This window comes from Cucurbita maxima, unplaced genomic scaffold, assembly GCF_002738345.1.
Source record: "Cucurbita maxima cultivar Rimu unplaced genomic scaffold, Cmax_1.0 Cma_Scf00003, whole genome shotgun sequence".
Lineage (NCBI taxonomy): Eukaryota > Viridiplantae > Streptophyta > Magnoliopsida > Cucurbitales > Cucurbitaceae > Cucurbita > Cucurbita maxima.
This window is the reverse complement of record NW_019272019.1, coordinates 1,635,065-1,659,295: the sequence shown is the minus strand read 5'-3', so window position 1 is coordinate 1,659,295 and position 24,231 is coordinate 1,635,065. Positions and strand designations below refer to the sequence as shown.

The window sequence follows — 24,231 nt, the reverse complement described above, 5'->3', positions numbered from 1 at the left end:
CTTAAACCCTAAACCCTATATTTTATAGTTCTTTTACTTTTAATTAATTCTTTTTTTAATATTACTTTAAATCATTTTATTAATAATAATAAAAAAATTTATGTTACTTCTTAGACCAACTCGAGCAACCTGAATAGAGTTCACAGCCCAACTCAATCTCTATTTCGGGTTGGGTTATCAAGTTGTTCTTTTTTCGTAATTATTAAAAAAATCATATTTATCTGTAATATTACGTTAATAACTAAAATCTCGTAATATTCAAATATCATATATTTATTAATCATAATGCATCACTGACATTTGTGACAAACGTTAAATATTCTTAATTTTTTTAAAATATGGTAGAGATAGGTTGTAACATATATTTTTTTTTTTCGAGTTGATCGTATGAAATGTCAACCCATAAACTGAATCAAAATTTTAAATCGAAAAAATTAACGTAAATAAACCTTCGTAGTTTGAGTTGATCAGATTATTGGGTCATATGACCACCTCTACTTGAAGGTACGTTAAACAGGGTAAACTTAGTCTTTGCTAATGAAATTGAAAATTGTGTGATGTCACAGGGAGGAGGGGAAGCCTGAAATGGAAAGCCCAAAAAGGACAATATATGCTAGCGGTGGATCTAGATCGTTACAAATGGTATCAGAGCCAGACACCGGACGAAGACTGCCAGTAAAAACGCTGGCCTCGAACGAGGGTGGATTTGGTGGCGGTCCCACATTGATTAGAGGAAGGAAAGAGTGTCAGCGAGGACGCTGGCCCCGAAGGAAGGAGAAGTCGTGGATCTGGGCCGTTGAATGCATAGATGTTAAAAGTGACAAAAAAAAAAAAAAAAAAAAAAAAAAAAAAAAAAAAAAAAAAAAAAAAAAAAAAAAAAAAAAAAAACGAGAACAAGATGGAGCTAATAGATATGATGACGACTCTATGAACGATACTAATTATATTGTGAATGAGATAAGATTAGCTTTAGATTAACTCAAGAAAAGTTGAATGCACTAATTTAACCGAAGTGTGTTATAGAAAATTTTCTTGTTAGTTTTTACATATGCTTTGTGTTTTTATATGGACGTTTAATGTTAGAATACAAAAACTTATAATACGAAGTTTTTTCTATTTACAACGAGACATTGCTTGTCATTTTAGAGCTATACTTCACATCTCCGAGACAAAACGCCTCAATCCCACCTCAAATTTTTTGAAACATTGGTCATGACTACGTTCGAGTGTTAGTAGCTAGAGAATGGAGCTCGTTCATGTATTTGTTACTCATTGCAAGTTGTACAAGCATTGAAAATGACACAAGTCATGAGCGTGTCACGAGTTAGGGAATCATCAACGTTGGTGGCTGGTGCACTAGCTCACCAATGAATACCGTCTTGTCAATTTCTTTTATATCTTCAACTTTGCCTAATTTACTTTTTAGAACCATTGGATTACGGACAGAATTTGAACTGCCCAGAAGATCAATCACATACTTATTTTGACAACAAAATATCAGCTATCTATGTTAATTCAAGAACACAATTTTTTTTTTATTTTTTCATGTCAGTATCGCGAATTCTGACATCATTGATTTCGTGAACATCATCATTCCCGGTAAAAATCAAATCAACGGTAATTTTCTTCTCATTTACCTTAGTGAATAAAGTGAGTTCATTCTCTGATTTTGTAACAGGTCGAAAAATATCTTTTAGTGCGATTGTACCGAGCTCGAAGGGCTTGTTTTAGTCTATATAACGCACGATTCAGCTTTTCTTTCTTCCCTTTTTTTTTTCGAATCCTCATGGCTGTTCAACAACAGTTAGTTCCCCATGCAAGAAGGCAGATTTGACATTTTACGAGTAAATGGACCATCCATGATGAGCAACTATAACAATGACCAATCTGATAGTCTCCATGCGAGCTACACGAGCAAACTCCCTCCTTGTAATCTACTCCATATGTTTTTTTAGTATATCCTCGAATCACCGATCATGATGACGTCTCCTTTCTCATCATGCTTTGTTTTGAAGATCCATTTGACCCCGATCCTTTTAGCACCATCTAGAAGCTCGGTTAACTGTCATGTTCTATTTCTTTCTATAGCTTCAATTCCTTCTTTCACGACTTTCTCCAAACTAGATTCTCTACTGCTTCTTTATAGTGAATAAGATCATCTCCATTACTGAAAGTAAGGTATAGTTCACACTCACTATCAGATAACTCTTCACCTGTTACATAATCTAGCATCCAAAGGTCGAATACACCGCCTTCTTGGAAGTTGTTGTTCCACGGCTTCTTATTGGACAACTTCTTCTTGATGATCAAAGTCGTGTGCAACTCCCAAAAAAAAATACAAATAACACTTCATTCATCCAATTTAGTTCGAGAGTTATTGGCCCTATGCACACGACCCACACATCTGAAAAACTTTAAAATATCCCACGGGTCCTTTTCCACTCCAAACTTCCCGACTCTGGTATATTATTATGTACTGCTAAGCTGGACTTCGGTTGAGAATATGAACTACCCAAATAGCCGATTTTGACCAAAAGCCCCTCTTACGAAAATTGTCAGGCTTTATTGTGAGTCAAAAAGTAACCCAAAGTCAAAGTATAGTAAGCAAAAGTGAAGAGTCGACAAGAGTGCTACTTCTCCCTAAAGAGAACACGTGTAACAGCCTAGTAGGGAACTTTCTTTAAAGCTAAAGCTAAGAAAATCTTGTATGAATGACTCCTTGCCTCGACACGAAGGGTATAAAAAGAATTGAGGGAGAAGCTCGTACCTCAGTACTGCTTTACTCGAGCTTTTTTCCCGGGAAAGGGGCTTTTGCCCAAGAGTTACTGCACAGATCAGTGATAGAGGCAGAAAAGTGTCTAAGTTAAATGAAACTTCTTCCAACTCAAAAGGGAGTTAGAAATGGACAAAAATAGATATTTTAGAAGTTTATATTTTAAACAAAGATTAAATTAACACAAATTTCAATAATACTATTAAATTTTTTAAAAAAATTAAAAAAAATACTCTTAAACTTTTAAAAAAATTAAAAAAATACCATTAAACTTTTAAAAAATTAAAAAAAAAACCCTTTTTTTTAAAGAAATTATTAATAATTTGTTTCAAAAATACTATTAAACGTTTAAAAGATTTTTAAAAAATACACTTTAATTTCAAAAATATTTAAAAAATACCCTTAAATTTTAAAAAATTCCACTCATATACTTATTTTTAAATTTTTTTAAAAAATTAAAAAAATACTTGTGTCGTGAGTATCATGTTTAAAAAAATATTTTTTTAAAAAATTAAAAAAATAATATTAAAAAGTTTGAATCCTCATAGTAATTTTATAAATAAGTAAATGTTAATGTTATTACTTTTAAAATTTGAAATATATTTTTTAAATATAAGAATATTTTAAAATTGAATGAAATTAATAATTATTTTTAAAGACTAATTGAGAAAAATAATATTTAATAGTTTTATTATTTATTTTTGAAGTGAACATTAATGGTAAGTAAACCGCACATCCAAACCGCGTAACCGGTCCGGTCTGAAAAATAAACCGCTTCGTCGGCACAAAACGGCTGCCAGTCTCAGATTTTTTTTTTGAAAAAAGGGGACCAAGATAGAACCGCTGGTTTAACCAAAAGAAACTTCATCTACTGCTCTCCCGCCTCTTGGATTTGGAGTTTCCCTGTCAGCTGCATCTTCTCTTCGCCACATTTCCTTTGATCAAGTATGATTCTCTCTCTCTTTCTTGTTAATCTTTATTCTGTTCATTCTTTTTCAAATTCATTTCTTGTTGTCTGTCTGTTTGGTTTGCTGAGAAATTCGTGCTGAGAAACGAAGAACAATGTAGTGTTTTCGAGTTTGTAGTTTCATTGTTCAGAATCTTGTTTCGGAGCCACTTGATTAGTTAGAATTAGCTGCTTATTTGTTGAATATGTCGAACTTGAGGTTTTTCCTAAACGGGAAGTTGCAGAGAGAATTATAGTGCTAGTGGTGTGAATATTTTTGGTTTTGTGTTCTTCTTGTCAAATGGAATTGATTTCTTCTAGTGAACTAAGTGTGCTTTTCGGTTCTTATCATTAGTTTTCGAAGCTTGGGAGTGTGGATTCCACGGGAATTTTCAGAATCTGGTAACACATGCGACCATCGGAACCCTAATTCTATCCGGAATTTAGGGTTTTTTTTTCGTGCCGGGCCGATGATTATTGAAAATAGGAAAAGCAATGGGGATTTCACGGGACGTGCTTTGGAGGTCAAGTTCGTGAAGAGCGAGGCAGGGGAAAATGGAATCGGGATGGGGATTTTGAATGTTGTAACTGAAGGGGTTCCAGGAACTAGCGATGGTTTTCGAACTTACAAGAGGCGGAAGCAGACTAAGTTGACTTGTGGGAGCGAATGCAAAGGAAATGGCAAGACTCATGTAGAAGCTAGTGGTCAATTTGTGGTCCGTATTTCTCTCCCTCTTTCAATCTATTACAAACTCACTTAATTATGTGCGCCTGTTCCATTTTACTCCAAATTAGTTTACCCTTGTATTCTTCATGGCAGTTTTTTGTTGGATTTAAACTTAGGCCACGTACTTGTATTAAAGACTGTAAGTTTTATGAGATGCAACATATACAAAACGCGCAAAATTCATAAAAGGAGCAAGGTAAAGTCGGAACGTGAAATTTTGGATTCTACACAGAATTTAACCTTTGAACACGGTATAAAACTTAAGAACATCTACTTTAAGTTGCTTTAAGTGCATATGTTCTTAAGGTAAAATAATGGTGGTTAGGAAAAGCTGTTGATCTGTTTTCGAATTTGACATTATCATACTGCTCCATACTAGGTGAAAAACTTGTAGGTGAACTGACTTTTTTTGTCGGAATGTAGAGTTGCTGCAACCAGATTTATTGTGATGAAACCCTTAAAGATTCATTATATTCTTTTGCTTTTGGAATTTGGAAGAATTAATGCTTTTTATTGTTTTTTGGGGTAAAAGAAATGGTTAAGTTGTTATCTAATTTTCAAGTATATTAGGATTATATTTGCAAGCTATGGAGGCCTTAGCCTTCTGTTTTTGTAGGTCTTCGGTGGTCCTTATTTTAATTTTGCCTTGTTATGATTTTTTAAAAATAAATAATCCCTCAGTTTAGCGATAAAATGCAGCTGTGTTGTGTTATCCGTTGATTATTTGATAGTAATTGCAATTTACAAAGTGATTGTGGAACAATGTTCTTCATGGAAATGTGTGCTGGAAAACTGTCTCAAAATTGTTGATGGGATTTATTTGGCTGGCAGTCATCAAAGAGAAAATGTATTATAGGATTGTGCAACTTTGGTCCTCTTGGGTATTAATTGTATAATTGGAAACCAGTTGGGTTTTTCTTTGGAAAGAAACTCACCGGTATTGAGTGTACTTGAGACAGGATCAAGTTGTTTGGCATTAGACTAGGCATGTCAAGATCATTGTGGTTTCTTTTTCTTTAGAATTTTTATGTTGGTGAAATTTTTGCATAAGTTTCTCTTTGCAGATATCTTAACGAAGTGAAAAGTTCATATTTATGATGCTTAACTCATGCTTTTTCTTTTGTAATATTTTAAAGAATAACTTATAGTTTTTCTTTCAACTTATGTGAACGTATTTTATCACCTGGTATACTTGAGATGACTTACATTTCTTTCTTGTTTGTCTGAAAAGCTAAGGGTCTATTTAGTATCTTATCAAGATGCAATATTTTATTTTCAGATTCAGAATCATTGACTCATATGAACTATGTGAACTTTTGTTCGGTGGGTTTGCTTCTGAAAGTAATATATGGATTCTATGACTTAGAAAGTAGAAATTTTGAAAACAATATTCTCATATTTTTAGTACTGTCAGATTCGAAATCTGCTACTCAAAATAATGTAAACATGGAATACAACTCCATCTGTCATTAAATCCCTTATTTTCAATGCCTTTTTTGTCCTCGTGGCTAAGTTTCAAGTGTAGTATCTGTATAAATCCCTCATTTTCAGATTTATGCTTTTTGGTCCCCAACCAAATGCATCCTAATCTAGGAATAAAGTTTAATCTTTTTGCTTGCTTGATGGTGTTTGGGAAGGATATTGCATTTATTGCACTCTAAGGAGAAATCTTGCAAGGGTGCTTCCAACTACCACAGTGTTCTTTGTGACAATGTGGTTAAGGGACGCATTGTCTTCCATATTTGGAGCCTAGTTCTTTTAAAGCTTGGGCAGTTATTGGCTGAATACCTAGCACTATAAGGCCAAATTATTCAAGTCTTGCTGTAATTAGAAATTTGTTTAGGGTGGAATAGGAACAATTTTTAGATACGAGTTCAAACATGCTGACCATGAAACAAAAAGACAAAAATGAACATGCTATATGAAATGACATTAATTGATTGACACATTATTTTAGAAATGAAGACCATGCCAGACCAAAGGACATAATAATAGAGTATTTTATTTATTTATATATCTCTAAGAAGATTTAAACATGATTATCTATTCCTTTACCCTTGACAGGGGTTTCTCTTATTAAGGTTATCTGGTATTCTTATTGCACCTGATTCCTAAACTCTTCACTGTTATTATTATTATTATTATCTCTTTTCTCTCACTCTTATGCCCAACGTGTCATTATCTTCGAAAGCATTAAAGTTTTATGGGAAGACTTTGCACGCCCCTATGTTGACTTTAGCGACCTCAAGAACTTCATTGATTAGTTTCCACTTGGAGTTGAACTAAAGACGTTGATGACTTTCCCCAAACATCTCAAATCCTTTCTAACGGGGCTTCTCCTTGGGGACCAATGGGCAGTTTAGTACACATTCTTTGGGTCATCACAAATTCAAAGACAAAAAGGAAGTTATATGCTTTTGCGATGTTTTCTTATTTTATGGGAAGTTTGGTTGAAGATAAATGGAACAGTTTTCGTACAAATATTGTAATCGTACAAATAAAACGAAGAACCATGTAATTTACATAGATTTATCTAATGCAACGGACCAAAAAATAAAATTCTCTATATCCTTGAAAGTTTAGTGCTTTGGTATATGGTGCATTGGTTTTTTTCTCTTCTCAGTCTACTTCCGTTTGTTTGCAGACTGTTGAAGAAACTTTGCATTTACTAAGAGGCAGTAACTCCTGTGATCATGTCCATCCTCCAATGGTCAATTTAGATGAGTCCCCTGATGACCTCTGGAGATCGGTTTTGGTAAAGCAGATGTGCCACTTATCAAGTGTCAATGGAGACAATGTACCGATGTGTGTCCATGATGGCCTTGCTACTAATTCAGGCGCCAATGACCCCTCAAGATTTAGGGTTAGCTCCAAATATGTTTTTCATGTAGATCTTATTCTGGAATCTTTTCTTTTTTTGGTTCAGTTTTTAAATCACTCTCATTCACCTCGTGCAATATTTGCGCAGAAATTTGATGCTCAAGATGCAAACAGCAATAATGACCTTGCACGTACTGGATCAGTGTCTAGTACAGTTCAGATGGCATCTCATAGAGAGAATGGTGTTGTATCAAATGGATCATTAGAAAACCCAGACAGATGTAGTGTCAATGAGAGTTGCTGGCGAGCTTTCTTGAGTATTATAGATTCTCAGAAGTTTATCTCATTGTGTAAGCTTCTATCTGAAAATTTCAGAGGAATCAAGGCTGATAATGTTTTTGACTTTAGTCTTGTAAACTCAAGGATCAAAGAAGGAGCTTATGAAAATTCACCCACGCTCTTCCTCTCTGACGTACAACAGGCAATATTTGATTATCTTGTTTCACTTTTTATTCTTACCTTTATTTTACATTTTTGCTGAATTTCTTGCGAGACTTTTTATTTATCACAAGTGCTTAGAAAATGAGCTAAATATTTATTTCTGGAGAAAAGAGAACCAACTTAGTGTTTCTTTTCCAATTTTTCATGTTTAATGCCTGCTTTCTTTGTATTTCTGACAGTCCCTATGTTCTATTTCAGCAGGAATTCTTTTACACACCTTTTTTCACATTATATTTTCATCGTTCAGCTTTTATGAAATTGTTTGTTTCCTTTTTGCACTTTTGTTTCTACATTAGATATCATTTGGATTGTTGCTTCAAATATGCTATTCCCCATTTTCTGATTTCTAAACTCGGGGAAGTTTGGATACTATTTGTTGGTGTTGGAATTGTACGTTCAACCACAGCTGTACTCCATTACTTTGTCTTGATTTGCCATTACATAACAGTTATGTTTGATTTTCTTCAGATATGGAGAAAATTTCAAGCCATTGGTACAGAATTGGTATCACTGGCAGAAAGCCTCTCAGATTTTTCCAGAACTACCTATCGAGAAAAGGTGAAAACAAGTATCTTCAGCAATTGATATGATGCTATAAGAATTATAGACTATATATTTTAATCATATCTATCCTATTTTCTTTTAAAATGCTATCTGGTTTAATTTGCAATCTATTGTGGTTACCACTGGTGTTTGACCCTTCTATCTTTGATTTTCTTGCAATTTTCAACCATGCAGGTAGGAGTTTCAGGACGCAATGTATTTGAAGATGGAAAACACGAGGTAAAAGAGCTTGCATTATGCTGCATTTTGTATTATTTTATTGAAAAAGTGTACAAAAATTTAATAACCATATTGCTTTAGACAAATATGTGGGAAAAGGAAGATTAAAGCACTAAGACACCACGTTGTTCAGGAATTGTTTAACTAGACTGGATTTAACTTTCATTTAGTTGTAGAACTTTGTCTATTCAAATTAAATTCTTTTGTAATTGTAGGCTAAGTTTTAGACTATTTGTACACTAAGTGAATTACCCTTGGCTCGGTTCATCCTCAATAATCAATAATCACAACATCATGTACCACTTTCTTCAACTGCTCCACTATGTGACCAACACCTCATATGGGTCTTGGTATCTTGCCATCATAGGTCTACCTTTTGAATTATCAACCTCATCTTTTTGGTGTTTCGTGCATATAGGACTCTTTCACGTCCATCCGTGTTAATTAAGGTTATTTTTTATAGGAAGCATCCTATTGATGTGCAACAAGTCATCCCCAAATGCCTAAAATAGTGGCATAATGGTATTTGTTTTTTGTTTTTCTTTTCTATAAGAAACAGAGACCATATATTGTAGGTAAGAAGATACAATAGATGGGAGATGAGGAGTCCCCCTGAGACCAAAGGGCTACAAAAAGGAGGCCCAAGTGGCATGTTATTTGTTTGATATAAAAATTCTTTGGAAGGCTACATGAAAGGGAGCTTAAAAATATATATAAAAAAAAAAATTATATACTTGAATTTGTTTTAGTTCTTTAAAAATGGTATATCTCACATGTCGCCTATGTCATGCTTGAGATACAGATATTCAGATTGATATTTATGGGAATAATATATTGCATTTTCCCGTTGGCTTCCTTTCTCTTGTATGGTTCTCTCCCACTCTATTGGTTCTGTAGAGTTAAAAGGTTCTGATTTTTGCATCTTGTATTTCTCCTTTTTTATTTTTTATATTTTATATTAAGGTCTCTCCTAAGAGTCTTGTCCCCACCCTTCAGTATGTTATCACTTAACATCAGAGGGTGAACTGGAATTCCCACTTAGAAGATGCAAATTTCTTCATCCTCGTGAGGTATTTCTTACCAGTAGTTTTAAAATATGAAGGTAAAAGCAACTACATTTGTCTTATCATAGTTCAATGATTAAGGCACCAATTACCGTTCTAAAGATCAATGGTTCAACCCCCCACCTTGCAAGTTGTACTAAAAAATATTGTATGTATATTATGATTGGATATCAACGTGTAGCAATTATGAACGCACCTTGTCCTCACATTGTGGGTCTTAAGTTCATTCATTTGTTTAAAGGGTTTGTAACATCATCAAAGCTAATTTACTAATTGCCTCCTCTTGAATTCATCTGTATAGAGTTGGATTTTAAAATGATTTGTTATTTTTACTGACATGCAAATTTCTTGTCTATTTAGTCCTCTACTTGGGAATCACCCTCTCATGCTAAAGCAGAGCATATGGATGGTTATGGTGCGTATAAAGTTTGTGCCTGCAGAAGTTGTGGAGAGAAAGCAGAAGGGATTAATTGTCTGGTTTGTGATTCATGCGAGGAAATTTACCATATATCTTGCATCAAACCTCCCGTCAAAGAGATTCCCCTTAAGAGTTGGTACTGTGCGAGTTGCACTGGAAGTGGATTTAGTTTGCGTCATGACAACTGTGTAGTGTGTGAGAGGTTGAATACGCCCACAATGCTAGCCAATGGAGTTGGTGAAATTCTGGAAACAAGTGAACACAATCATTTTCATGGGGATGACAATCCGAATTATTGTACGGATGATGGATTTGAACAACTAAAGGACAGCCAAGATTTAGGCCCTTGCAAAATTTGTGGAAATGGAGTAGAAGGCGGTGATAAATATAGAATGTGTAGCCACCTATTCTGCCCTCATCAATTTTATCACACCAGGTGCTTGACTAAAAACCAGTTAAAATCTTACGATACATGCTGGTATTGCCCTTCTTGTCTTTGCAGAGCATGCCTCGTAAATCAAGACGACGACAAGATTGTTTTATGCGATGGTTGTGATCACGGATACCACATTTATTGTATGCGACCCCCACTTGCTGCAATTCCAAAAGGACAATGGTTTTGTAGCAAATGTGAAGCTGGAATCCAGGCAATTCGCAGGGTGAAAATGGCATATGAGAATTTTGAAAACAAGCGAAGTAAGAGAGGTAAAGATACATTTGGAAAGTCGGGCAAGAAACGGATCAATGGAGGTGATGAAGAATCGGATACAGGCAGGGGAGGAATGGATATGCTTCTTACAGCAGCCAAGACTCTAAATTACGAAGAGGGTCTAACTAACCTTTGATATAAATAGCTGATTCGAAGAAAGGTCTGGAGCACAAAAAATTCCATGAGACTGATTACACATTTTAATTCTCGTAGAATTTTGTTTTAATATGTTCATGGACGTAATATTCATTAGTTTTTGGACATTTAGGTATGCTGACGTTTTGGGAAATTGTAACTTGGAATGATATCTGTAGGCTGTGTAAAAGAAACTTGGCACATCTTCAAATGAGGAGTCTTGAGAAACCAGGATGCTGTTTGATAAAAGGAGATCCAGGTGAGAATCAACCTTGTATTGTTTTTTACTCATTTTGTACCATGAAGTATATAATCTCCAGGGATTGTGAGAATGCTGATGTTTCGGTTCTGTTGTAAAATCCATTTAACACTATCGCAATCAAAGGAAACGATGCTTTTTTGTATGCATTCTTAGGCATTCTTTATTACTATAATTGGCATTTGATATCTTACATGAATATTTATTCTACCATTTTTTGTAATGTATGTTATATTTTTGGGATTTTGTATCTATCTACGTTGAAGTCTCTGTTTATTCAACATATTTTATGCTTCCATATGATAATCATGTACAGCAAACTGAGCTTCTCATTTTGTTTGGTATCTATGGAACATTGTTTATATGGTATTAGCTTAAGGTCTTCTTCAAGTTATGGCATTAGTTAGATCACCATATGTAACTGTGCTTCATTTTGGCCTCTCCAGTAGTATCTTTCATGGTTTTCTTCAAGTTATGGGTTAAATATTCAAAAGAAGATGCTAGTGAAGTTGGAATTTTTAGTAGTATCTGAATGCGATGAAATATAAGTTTCTGAACTTTTGGTAACTCATCAATCTGAAGGCCCATCTCTTCATTAGCTTAGTACGAGGGAGTAGGAATATACCAAGTGGGGAACATAGAGATGCCCACAGGTGGATAGGGATAGGGAAGCCTTCTCAATCCTCGCCCCTACTTCATATTTCAATCCTCATGTAGGAACATGAAGAATATAATCTCAGTAATTGAACTCATTTAGTTATCTAAAAGAAATCTCTCTATTTTCTTCTCATTTTATGTTTTCATTTCATGTTTAAACGAGGATTTCTTGCCCATGGTCATACAAGTTAAATGAACATTTCTAGATGAACACGGACCTAAATGTAGTAGATATAAATGAGGATTTCTTGCCCAAGGTCCTATATAAGTTAAATGAACCTTTCTAGATGAACATTGGCCTAAATGGGCAGATATGCTTCTCAATTGGTTCAACCGGTTAGAGAAAAATAATGCCTCAAGAGGATAGAGGGACCTTCATTGACGACAATTATGGGTGGAAACAGAGAAGTTACACCACTCTTTGGGTAGAAAGATCTGAAACAGATGAAAGGAGAGGAAACATAACATAACAAATTGACAAATGTGGAATGATTCAACTCAACAGGAGGCATTTTTTCTTCTTTATCTTCCTGTTGTTTCTCCCTTTTCCCTGCTTTCTCCAAAGGGAGAAAGAACAACAAAGATCTGAAACACCACGTTTCGAACATGAAGGGGACTTTCAATTTGTTTATTCCTTTTCCTTTAAAAAAGAAATGAAGTTGTGTTACAGATTAAAAAAAAACACCTTGAAGATGTTTTAAACTAAGAAATATGGTCCATGATGAAGGTTCAGTAGATACAAATTTGAGACAATTTGGTTGGTCATCATCAGATACCCACAATTAGGGAGCTAGTTCAAGTGGGGAGTAAGCCATGTTTAGGTTCTCAAAGTTAGGAATCTCATGAAATAGCAGGCTCGTTATACTGGCCTTGTTACTTGTGCAACCAACCATAAAATGTATTACATGAGACAACATTTGGATTGCAATACTGGGCAATTAGATTATAAGAGATGACCTTACCAGTTATTTTCAAGATATCTACTACTGGATTTATATATATCACTATTATGACAAAACAATAATTGATGATCGTATTGGAAACCACCTTTCATTACATATCAAAATTTCATCTCTAGTCTGCCAAATCCTTTAGGTGTTACATAGCATCTACACAAAAAATCATCATTATGACCACTCACTGATCTGGCGAGGAGTCTTTGAGAAGGCAACGTACAAATTCAAGACAAGGGGCAAGTCCTGTCGAAGATAAAACTGTTGTGACTTCATTGATCCTTCTGTCCTCCCCAGCTGCGCAATAGCAGTCTTGGATCCAATTAGATCAACCAGCAACCAATTTACAGATCAACAAGTTCAAGAAAGACCCAATTAGATCAACCAGCAACCAATTTACAGATCAACAAAGACCCAATTAGACCAACCAGCAACCAATTTACAGATCAAGGAGTTAAGAAAGAACCAGGAGAATGATAAAAGAATCAGACTATCCAACTATAACTGAGTAGAAAAACTCTACGTTAGGAGGGAACCTAAATACAAAGTCACATCACCTAACGCCCCCCTCCTAGGAGTCGAAGGATTGATGCTAAGAAAATCCATTGCCCACATCTCTCGGACATAACCCAAGATCATATTCCACTACAGGTCAAAAGCCCTGACATTGTCCAAAAAGCTTGATCAAACCTTCAAACATCTCAATGCCCCAACAAAGGCATTGAGATAAGCACATTTTGGGCCAATCTTTTGATGTTTCATTAGTTGATTATTCTTTGCTATGAATGAAATAACTTATTCGAATCAATTCCATACATCCTTCCAATGTCCAAACGTATCTCAACATCGACAATGGATGTGACCCGTGTGTATCACTAACGGGTCCAAGACTTTCTATTATCAAATTACAACGGGCATAAGAGGGAAGTCATGTATCAAGCCAAACAAGTGTTCGAATCAATTTCTTTATTCCCAAAATTTCCTTCAAAATATGACGCCTGAAAAGTGAAAACCTATTATGGTTTTGGAAATGCTGGACTCAAATTCTATTGAAATTGTGAGTGGCTAGCGTTGTAAAGAAGATGCCCAAGAAGATAATAAAAAATAGAGACAAAAACATTCTTCAAGAGTGTACATGATGAAATTAATCTTAACCCTTCAGTTCAGGTCTCCAATGTTTTTCAGCATTGATTGCCTCAGGAGAACGAAAGTTTCAATTATGGTCATCATTAGGGCCAATAACATCTAACATATCCACCAATCATGAAAAACTAAAGAACAAGAAAGAGATCGTAAATTTACTAGGAACATAAAAATTCGATGAACTAATACAGAAAATCTGTATCATGACGAGTTGGTAAATTTGAAAGGTCAAAGTTAAAAATGAGATGGAAAGAGAAAACCATAGCCCTAGTACCTAGTAGTCAAGATCAAAAACCAAAGCAACCAAAACTTTTCAAAATCAAGAAGTAACAAAAACAGAAGGCACTGTAGTTATAGCCTCTTCAGTTCAGGTCTCCAAATCGTTTCCGCATGGAGAATCTCGGAAGAACGAAAGTTAATTTTTATGATCATCCTTAGAGGCGACCTAACAACCGTTTGCGACAAACAAAACCATAAAAAAAAACGAATAATATTCGAAAAATACAAATTCGAAACCCCAAATTTGAGCAGAAAACTGAAGAACAATGAGAAATCAATGATCACAGAAACCAAATTCTTGGATTCAAATAAACGAAAAGATGAACCTAAAACATCTACCAATCAAATTGTACAACGGACTATAAACATGGAGGTGGATGACGGTACCACAGTAGCAGAAGCTTCAGATCTGATTTTTCTTTCGCTTTGATTGAATACAAGCGGCAATTTCAGGGAAATTTATAGAGGCAAAGCAGTAAAACGGTGGAGCCGCAAAAACCCTAGCAGTCGAATTGGGGTTTATTGCAAGGCCCATCATTTACTGGCGGACTCTAAATGGGCTTCGATCTCGCAATTTGGCCCAAATAGTTGTTGGACCTTTGAATTTGGGCCAGAAAGTTTAGTCAAAAATGTGGTGAGTAATAGGGAAATTGGCGTATAGCTAAAAATTGATGAAAAAATAAAAATAAAAAATATATAAAAACTTCCGTAAAGGAGTCGATGACGAAGTTCGTCGAAGAACATTCTAGCAATTAAAAACGTAGAGCTGAAAACTTATCGGAGGAAATTTTGCTTCAAGAGAAAAAGAGACAATATTTGCTAGTGGCGAGATTGGAAGAGCAATAGACTTGAGTCATTACAATAGATAAGTCTACGTAATTTAGCCTTTAGCCATGTCTAAGTGGATGTAGTTCTCTAATATTTAATTCATTTTAATCTTACATCATCGTTTATTCTCAAAAGAAAAATAATCTATCTTATAGCATCACCACAATTTTATAAAGTTGAAAATTTAAAGACTCACTTGTCATTACAATATTTGCTTGCGATTATGCGACACTCACTTTCCAACGACAAGTGAGATAAGTCAATTCGTTCTTATGTTGCCTACGGCCAAGCGACGTATGCTCGAGTCTTCGACCTCGGTTTAAGAAGAAGGTTTTAAAAAACGAGGGTAGAGAGAGATTTTGAAAGAGACGTTATATATGCAAACAAAAAAGTAACAACAGCTTACAGTATATAATTATTGGTAGGGGATATGACTTCTCTAAAATTTTGAACTTCAAGCAAAAGTTCATGCAACTCAAATACATCGATATAAAACATTCGATCATCAAAATTTAAAAAATGATAGAATTTCTCCTAAAAAATACTTATTGGGAAATATATTGCAAAATATTTTCTAATATTATTATTTTTATTCAGTGATACAATTTCTTGTGTGGACAATATTAGATTGCGATTGCCAACTCCATAAGCCACAACCTTTTCCTATAAGATGGTAGTAAATTGCAATCGATGCAAAAGTTCATTTTTCTTTTTCCCTTTATATTCACAATTTTAATTTTGAAACCAAAAAATATAACAATACTGCAAAAAAAACCTGTGGCAAAAACGCTTTCAAGGTTGCTGCTTCGACGCATAGCATGAGCAAGGTGAGTTGTCCTCTACACATTGTGCATGTCATGGCGACCACTTGAAGTAGCAATGTCACTCGATCATAATATGTGCAAGTTTAATATAAATCCTTCATATTAGTCGGCATGCAGATGGTGCTTCCTCTTTCGGCATCGGTCGATATACCAAGTTGCATACTTCTGCAGACTTACGTCAACCAAAAGCTTGAGGCTTATGAGCATCACATAGGTCACACCGAAGAGGAGCGGAACCGAAAGAAACCTCCATGGGAGAGGATTGTAAGGAAAAAGGGCAGCATATACCGGTGTCAGCACGCGAATGACCTATATCGAATGCGCAACACTTCATGCATCCAAATTTTTTTACTGAACTTCCAAATATATCATACTCCACAAGTATAGGTCCATTTCAGGCTATTCAAGTGGAATTGGATAAATCTTCCTGAATCTTTGGTTCATACATGATAGCAATACTTGATGCATAAAGAAATTTAAACTCATGTTTTAAACCTAAAGACTTAATGATCATATCACGAGGCAAGACAATCCAAGAAGCACATGTCCTACATAAGCTATCAAGATTTATCAAGTTTCTGGTCGGGATCATGGAACTCTCGCTCGAGAAGTAAGCTGGACCTTGTTTGGTCATAAGGATAATGGTTCTAATTAGGTCAGAGACAGCCAGCCCGAAGGTTACCCGTGATTGGTAATGGCATAACCAGAAGAGGGGTAGGGGAAAGAAGATTACACACTGGTTAGCGCAGCGCATCTGTTTCGGGTACAGAGGCGACGAGGGGTGCTAACCCGGCCACCCAACCCAGCAGGTCAGGGGCGGGCCGGATGAGCTCATACTTGGGGGTTTCTTACGCTATATTTTTATAGTAAAAAAAATTCTTTTACTATTGCAACTTTTCAATCATGAATTAAGTCATTTTTCCATTCAAAGAAAGATATCTAAATTATAGAACAAGCATCCATACCACACATGCTGGCGCAACCGGAATAAATGTCAAATTTTTCTTTGCATCTTCACTTTGCATATTTAGAGCCTAAGAATGGATGTAACAACAATTAAAAAAAAAAAAGGTTAGATTATGCATGTATGAGATCAAATTGGCGGATGTATTAACGAATAAAGGTAAAAAAAAATGAGAAAGTAACCTGTTTGCAAAGGTCTTCAAGAAACTCTGCGTATGCAATAGGCTTTATGCCGTTGAATTTAGCTAAGAATGAGTGTTTTATGATATCAATGAGCATTTCACAGATGAAAACCATTAGGGCGTTCTGCAGCCACCAAACAAAAATAACTGGAAAAGTAATTATACAGATCAATTTTGTAAAGAAATGTTACAAGTAAAGATGGTCATGAGAGAACTTACATAGAGAAAATTCCAGAACCAGGGACCCTCCGCCTCCAAAATGTTTTGAGCCAAAACAAACAAGAGAAATGCCAAAATGTGGAATCTTTCAATTGAATCTATCAAAATCAAATACAGGAGCTTATTTCAATTGAATCCATCACAATCAATAACAGGAGCTTATTTCAATTGAATCCATCACAATCAATAACAGGAATCTTCAATAGTGCAGTTTAGGATGCAAATGTTATGCTTCTATTCTATTTCTATTACTTATGGAACTCTTATTTGGTACGATTTTGTCGAAGCTTTTCATTTACTTTAAGACTCCTAATTGTGATTATGCAACAAAAGAAGCTGACATACCAAAATAAACCAAGCTGTGGATATTGTCTTTGCTGTAACGCTTAAACACATTGCTTTTAATCTCTGCAAAGTTATTAGACACCAGCAAAGCGAGCAAGGCGTTGTTATGTGCCACAATGCAGGTTGATAGGGTAATTGCCTGAGCTAATAGGATAAAAGAATGAATAAGTATGGATAGTCAAGGAGCCAAAGGAGAATCACAATATCTATAACTAAATGAGAAAGATTATAGAATTCAAAGAGAAGGATATTTGAGGCAGCCACAGCCAAAATTTGATCAGAAATGAATCTTCCAATCCAGAAGCCCACGTTTTCAGATGGACAATTTGCTAGTCCCTCTGCAGAATTAAACAAAGTTTGCAGCACGTCTCCACCAAAACTTTGAAATAGTTTATCAAATATCTGAAACAGGGAACAAGGATTTCAAATATTATTATTCTGAAACAATAAAACCTTTACATTAATCAATAATGAACAGGAACACAATACTACAAGAAATTCTCCTAGAGATGCAAAATAACAAAAAGTTCGACAAATATAGATTAAATTACAAAATAATTAAACCTTTTTGCAAAAACATTAAACTTAAACTCTCTACCCCCGTCCCTCAGACTGTTCTTTGTCTATGGAGAAATATATTTGTTTCCCTCAAAAATTTGGATTTGTCTCCAAATATCGAGAAGAACATAATGAAAACAATTCCATAAATTAAAGATCAATGCATTTGAAAATCTATCAAATTGATAAAGCACTAGATTAAAAGTATGATTATTCTACACCTGATTCTCAACTAACCTCCAATACATTGTAAACGACATATAGTTTAATTGTTCCTTGACCACGGATCATGTGATAAATTAAGCTGATATCTGAAAAGGTTTTACAATATAAAATAAAAATTAGCAACTTAAAAATGTATAAATTATATTGGGTACAGATAAGACTTCTTCAAAATTGCGGAACAGAATTATACTCAATTTCTTGCAAAGAAAACCATGTGGGACACAACCATCACAGGCCAAAAATGAAAATTGAAGTGATTGTCATTGAAGGCTGATGCAAAAATAGTTTTAAGAAAAAACAGACAATGCGCACTTAAACACCTTAGATGGGAAAGAAAAAACTAAAAATTTCTACACAGCAACATACAAAAAAGGTAAGAAGTTTCAGAGGAAATTCTCTGTCACTTGGTCTCAGCAGAAACAAAGAGGTAAGGATGAAGTTGAAAGAGGCTTCACACTGAAGCACAAGGCTTCTGCTTAGAGTGTTGGCAACAAAAAATTACAGCCATATTTCGAGAAGGACCAAATATATATTTTTTTTGATATTCAAAATTGAAATAAACTAAAAGTTGGGATTCGCATACATACATGTAGTATAACTTTATAAACACAACACAATTTTATAACATTTGAAAGCACTGATGCGCATTAAACATATTCAAATCTAAAAGCATATTTAAATCAATTGAATCTACTCTGTACGTCTGAACTTGTTCCATGTTTTGTTTCCCAATCACTAACATACTAATTATTTTTCTTAAAATGGCATATATTAAAAGTTTGTGCACCGAGTCTACGCTTACATTTCCTCAGGTACTCAATCCACAAGTCTAAGACAACTGGAATCTGAAGACATATCCCATACCTGTCAATTCTAAGAGAGAAACTCCGCATGCCATTATTAAAAAACAGCCTAAATCAGACAACTCTGCTGAAGAAGGTCTTTCGAACTTCCTGTCATGAAAGTGACTGTCAATTTTTAAATATCATTAATTACCTTATGTTAAAATTATGTTAAAATAAATTACAGAGGCAGCAAACTAATCAAAGTATCTTGTTCAGGAACATGATGCACAAATATCATAAGATAAATTTGAGAATATCTACTAGTACATAGTTGCACTTAAAGGCTAGATTCCTGAATGACTTGGCACTTCAAAGGCACATGCATAATCTGCAGTTTCATATCAACTTCATCAAGAAAAGGATGTTGAAGCTGATAACTAACCTTGTAATAAAAAGCCTCCAAAGAGTTATCAAAATCCGTGTTGGCATAACGGTTAACAATGAAAGAAATGAATCAAGGCAGACAAAGAAGCCGACGTCTATGAGCTGCAACAAGTTCAAATTTAGGAGTTAATCTTGCGAAAATAATTGTCAAAACTAAAAGCTCTTGTACTCAAACAACCCCCTGCCCCAGAGCCCTAAAGAAATGGATGGAGGCATATTTTTTTATCATTATTTTATAAATAGGAGTAAGCTTAAATCTATCTATCAATAGAGTATAAGCCAAGTCACGGTTACAAAACAATGCACAAAGTCTCAATAGAACTAAGACTACGCTCATGTACTAAAAAGTTAGCAGCTTTCTAATTGGTTATTGTAAGGAGAGCCAAGGTTACCAATTCACATCTCCATGGTAAGCGGAAGATAGAATCATAAACTCTTTCTCGTTCTTTCTCATTGCCAAAAGTGGTAGTGATCCGCAATGAATTTCCACTAAACATTTCCTCCATGTAGCATTTAAATGGTGACTTATCTGCAGAAAACATATCTGAAGAAAAAAAATCAGTCATACTAAGAAAACAGAACAGATGAAATAAATTTAGCCACATAGGAACCAGAACAGCACGACTTCTAACTAGATTCTGCTTGCATCTAACTTAACCCCATTTACTTAATGTGAACACGAATAAGAGAAACTAAGACGAAAATCGATCATCATAATAACAAATTGTGGAATGATAATAACATTTCTTGTATTGAATTTATCAAAATTCTGGCCAAATTTCGCTTTTAATCCCTAAGTTTTTCCACTAAGTTTTAAAATCATAGAATTTAAACCCCAAGTTTTTAGAAATAGGTCTGAATGGTCCCAGTTCCTATCATTCCTGTTCGATATAGTCATAAAAAACTGACTAGACATTTTCATAATTATTCTATAATATTAATGTGGCATTAGAAAAATAATGTAAGATTTTTATTGCTTATATGGCAAAATATTATATATCAACTAAGTTAGCATAGCTCAATTGAAGGCATTATATCTTCAACCAAAAGGTCAGAGATTCAAAATTTAATCTCCACATGTTAAACTAGAAAAAAAAAAAAAAAAAAAAAAAAAAAAAAAAAAAAAAAAAAAAAAAAGAACACCAAAGCTTTAAACAAAAAACAAGTTCTTCATTAAACAAAATGTTAAATACAATATGAACAAAGTCGAACACAAAATCAAAAAGTTCCTTTGCCTCCCTCTTTTTTATTTCATTTATTTACTTGTGTTATCATAAAGCAACTAAAAAAACTCTTCTCCTACTGAAGGATTGGAAAGGATGACCACAATCCCAGAGATTATAAAAGGGTAACCTCAACAGTTACCTTCATGTGCATTTCAAGAATAAACAAGAGGGGAAAAAAAGTGAAATTTTGTTAAAGGTGAGTTTTTCTTTTTCCAAAAAAAGTACCAATCATTATAGGATCAAAGCCACATCACCACCATGGACTCTTCCCACACATTTTATAAATATTATCTCAGAGCAAAAGAACACTCCTATGTAATCTCATCTGCATCAACAAGGGATGAGCAAATGATAAAACCAACTAATTCTTCTTTCTAAATGAGTTCACATCAAAATGTCAGATGAAGTGCTACAAACTCTTATCTTCCCAACTCCATTTCCACAAGAACTACATAATTGTCCCCTCCACGTTATCTAGGACAAATATCTTCGTGAAACATCCTCTTTTTAGTGAAAGTCCTTTGATCCCAATAGGTTCCATTCTCCACTTTTCTTTGCCTATAGAATTCTAGGTTCAATGGGGGGCTTGTACCAAATCCAAAAACATATCATCCTAACAAGTAATCATTACTAGGATAAAGCAAACTGCACAAAATCTCAACCTTCCTTAATTCTCATCTCCTTTACGAAGAACTTTCATTCGTATCCAATTTACCGTGACACCTTCTGAACATGCTATACAACTCTTATTTCCTTGTTTAGTAGTCTGATATTATTACAAAAAATGATAAAAGAAAAAAGAGACAGTCGATATCCTGGTGGTAATGATGTAACAATGATTAACTAGCATGCTCATTTTAAACAACTTACATAAGAATTGGAAGAGATACGTTCCTTCTTCCAGGAAATTATATCATACCAGAAAGAATTGGAATAACTGAATTTCCAATTTGCAATAATTGAATGCTATTTTGATAAACTCTGGCCTAAAGGGTTAGCATAGACTCAGAATTATGTTCTAAAACAATTTTTTGGTTCTCCAAAAGCATAAAAACAGAAGCAGAGTAATTTTCTGTAGTGCTTGATTGATTTAGTTTTAATGCAAACGTGAGATAGTCCTCATCCATGCAGACTAAAATTTCCAGTCAAATCTTTTCCTAAATCGAAAGCAAAAAATGGTAAGAGAATTCAAGAAAAACCATAATTAACAAGAAAGTTCACTTACAATTAGGATCCTCAGCCATGAGCCGCTTCCAGTCCAAGGACCCTGAAGTCTCCAATCTTGGCAACGCATTTCTATTTGGCTCAATTTTTTGCTTCAATCCAGAGTTTGCTTCCACGCAAGTTTCCACGTTCTTATCATCGCCAAACCTTGATGATACATCATCTCCATTCACAGTTCTTTGCCTCAACTCACTGAAATTATACCGATCATTGCGCACATTTTGACAGTCCGCCTCTGTTCCCTGCGCCAATATCGATATGCTTCCTCGCCTCTCCTCGGGAACAGGCAACTCCTCATAAACCACAGTCTCAGTAGAACAGCCACGGTAACTCAATTGCAGTTCCAATCGATTTGTACAAATATCGTCTCTATTCACGGACAGTCGCCCAAAGTCTTCAGGCTTGTCGACAACATAATTAGAGATCATGCATTTTTCAGCAATCGGATCCTCCGGAATATAGCAATCCGTAGGTGCCGTCGACACCTTATTCTTCTTTGAGCCACGATGCCGCTTCTTTTTCCGATTCGGCTTCTCTATCGAATTCGGCGTTACGGATTCTTCAACGCCATTTGAAATTGGATCCGAGTTTGAGCCACAAATTAAGGATCTGTCTTCTTCATAAGAACCGCTTCCGCGAAGCACATCGAAAGACAACTTTCTACCGCCGGATCTCAAGTCCATGACTGACCAAAAAAAATCGAAAATCAAGATGTAATTCTAGATTAATGTCAATGCATTCCAGAGAGAATGAGCGATTATTTCGATCTTGGAAATGGATTGTGGATTGGAAATCTAGAAATTTGAATCCAGAACAGGGACGAACTTCCTTCCGGATTCAAGAATCATCAATGAAGAGCTAAAGAGATGAATTTCAGGCAATGGAGAACGATGGAGAATGATGAACAACATTCCCCACCCGAATCGATGATGAAAAATTACAAGAAAAATAGGAAGCTGAAGCAAGAGAATCCGTACTCAAGTCTGTAGTTTTGCATTATATATAATTATATAATAAATAAAAGGTTAAAAAAAAATCAATCTATATTTAAAAAGAAGAACAAAAAAACGCAACTAACTTTTGATTTTCTAATTAAAAAAAAACCTAATTAATTATCTGAAAATTAAATTTAATGCCTAAAACTATCTAAATTAATCCATTTAAACCTCCTATTAAAAAAAACTAAATAAATATAATGAAATATATTTAAATTAATAAATAATATTTTACGATGCGTTTATTATTTATATTATATTCACGTGATATTTTGTTTTTTGTCGCTCGAATTTTTTATAATATAATAAAAATGTTGATCGACTCTTTATATTAATGTCAAAAGCATAGATATATGAATTGCTAATTCACAAATCCCATGTCCATGCAGTGTCATTTACGAATACCATATCGGATGGTGGGTGTATGTAGCAACCTCTAACACGGGGGCTGAGGCGCAATACCGGCATCGTGCCACCCGGTACTGTCCTGAAAAACCCATTTCAAAGGAAGTCGTCCGAGACACTCGTCTCGACACGCTCGTCCACACTATGACACACGTATGTGCCATAGAGTAGCTCACTTAGGTCATAGGGCCCAGGGGTGGTGGAGAGCGACTTGAACCAAATAGGGAGAGACCTCTGAAACAACTAATGTTTACTTGAGAATACCGTCGTGATAGATGAAGAGAAGGGTCGATCGAAAGCGCTGGCCACGACAATTCCGGAATGAAGCATGCGTTCTTTTCAAGTTGAGGTTAGATCAATCCCGATTTCAAGACAACAAGAATCAATGATTGGTGCGAAAATATTATGGACTAGTCAAAGTCATTTAGAATGTCTCGAAGATATCATATAGGATTCAATTGCATCCTATGGATGCAGACTAGCCCTTTTGTTGACGTCAATAACTTGAAGCGTTATTATCTCGACCAGGAAGACACTAGGCACAAGAAGGTGGTACGACCTCATGTGACGAAGAATAATTCCACCATGAAGAAAGTATGAGATCAACTGGAAGAGACTTGATGTCAACTTCATCCTACATCGTTGAGTTCGTGAGGAATCGGTTGACAGAGATGTCAACCAATTGAGTGGAGGAGGATGTCACAGTCATGTTTGTCTAAGGCGTATTGCTTGTGGCCGTGTGTCGGATGTCCGAGTCATACTTGTCCAGGACATGTTGTCCATGGTAGCCCGTTCCAAACCCATTGTACTTGCTTCCATATGTAGTTAGGTTTTTACTATT

At 35.0% G+C, this 24,231-nt stretch overlaps 2 protein-coding genes, 1 long non-coding RNA gene and 2 other non-coding genes across 8 annotated transcripts; 1 reads left to right on the top strand and 4 right to left on the bottom strand.

The window, feature by feature from the left end:
* The first annotated feature begins 3,608 nt into the window (after positions 1-3,608).
* On the top strand, positions 3,609-11,345 carry LOC111475137 (PHD finger protein EHD3-like). Of its 3 annotated transcripts, none has more exons than XM_023119823.1 (8): positions 3,609-3,718; positions 4,075-4,435; positions 7,091-7,309; positions 7,415-7,747; positions 8,236-8,325; positions 8,506-8,550; positions 9,975-10,901; positions 11,056-11,345. In XM_023119823.1, exons 2-7 carry the CDS (start codon positions 4,190-4,192, stop codon positions 10,875-10,877), a joined length of 1,836 nt encoding a protein of 611 aa, XP_022975591.1. In that variant the 5' UTR covers positions 3,609-3,718; positions 4,075-4,189; the 3' UTR covers positions 10,878-10,901; positions 11,056-11,345. The 3 variants fall into 3 exon arrangements, with proteins under 3 accessions (XP_022975591.1, XP_022975586.1, XP_022975583.1); XM_023119818.1 differs by having other exon boundaries at positions 11,010-11,345; XM_023119815.1 differs by having other exon boundaries at positions 9,975-11,345.
* A 1,363-nt stretch (positions 11,346-12,708) lies between these two features.
* On the bottom strand, positions 12,709-14,672 carry LOC111475170. The gene is made up of 2 exons (XR_002716374.1): positions 14,555-14,672; positions 12,709-13,042 (listed from the first exon to the last, which is right to left on the bottom strand). It is a non-coding gene; the product is annotated as an uncharacterized LOC111475170 (long non-coding RNA).
* Positions 13,898-13,982, bottom strand: LOC111477339. The gene has a single exon (XR_002717259.1). It is a non-coding gene; the product is annotated as a small nucleolar RNA Z159/U59 (small nucleolar RNA).
* Positions 14,245-14,330, bottom strand: LOC111477338. Its single transcript, XR_002717258.1, has one exon. It is a non-coding gene; the product is annotated as a small nucleolar RNA Z159/U59 (small nucleolar RNA).
* An 879-nt stretch (positions 14,673-15,551) lies between the features above and the next one.
* On the bottom strand, positions 15,552-22,972 carry LOC111475120 (protein POLLEN DEFECTIVE IN GUIDANCE 1-like). 2 transcript variants are annotated; one of them, XM_023119808.1, is made up of 11 exons: positions 21,992-22,972; positions 19,933-20,084; positions 19,539-19,642; positions 19,176-19,279; positions 18,324-18,397; positions 17,780-17,930; positions 17,529-17,696; positions 17,184-17,281; positions 16,966-17,088; positions 16,785-16,853; positions 15,552-16,128 (listed from the first exon to the last, which is right to left on the bottom strand). In XM_023119808.1, the coding sequence occupies exons 1-11, from the start codon at positions 22,671-22,673 to the stop codon at positions 15,922-15,924; spliced, it is 1,932 nt and encodes a 643-aa protein (XP_022975576.1). In that variant the 5' UTR covers positions 22,674-22,972; the 3' UTR covers positions 15,552-15,921. The 2 variants fall into 2 exon arrangements, with proteins under 2 accessions (XP_022975576.1, XP_022975579.1); XM_023119811.1 differs by having other exon boundaries at positions 19,176-19,264.
* Positions 22,973-24,231: the final 1,259 nt, after the last annotated feature.

Bases quoted from the DNA above. Each gene is read 5' to 3' on its own strand.
- LOC111475137 (XM_023119823.1), top strand. From the start codon at position 4,190: ATGATTATTGAAAATAGGAAAAGCAATGGGGATTTCACGGGACGTGCT. The intron at 7,310-7,414 runs GTTAGCTCCAAA...ATATTTGCGCAG, and splicing joins ATGACCCCTCAAGATTTAGG to AAATTTGATGCTCAAGATGC. The intron at 8,551-9,974 runs GTAAAAGAGCTT...TTGTCTATTTAG, and splicing joins TTGAAGATGGAAAACACGAG to TCCTCTACTTGGGAATCACC.
- LOC111475120 (XM_023119808.1), bottom strand. From the start codon at position 22,673: ATGGACTTGAGATCCGGCGGTAGAAAGTTGTCTTTCGATGTGCTTCGC. The intron at 20,085-21,991 runs GTAAGTGAACTT...TTTTTTCTTCAG, and splicing joins CATGGCTGAGGATCCTAATT to ATATGTTTTCTGCAGATAAG. The intron at 18,398-19,175 runs GTATGGGATATG...AAACCTTTTCAG, and splicing joins TTCTCTCTTAGAATTGACAG to ATATCAGCTTAATTTATCAC.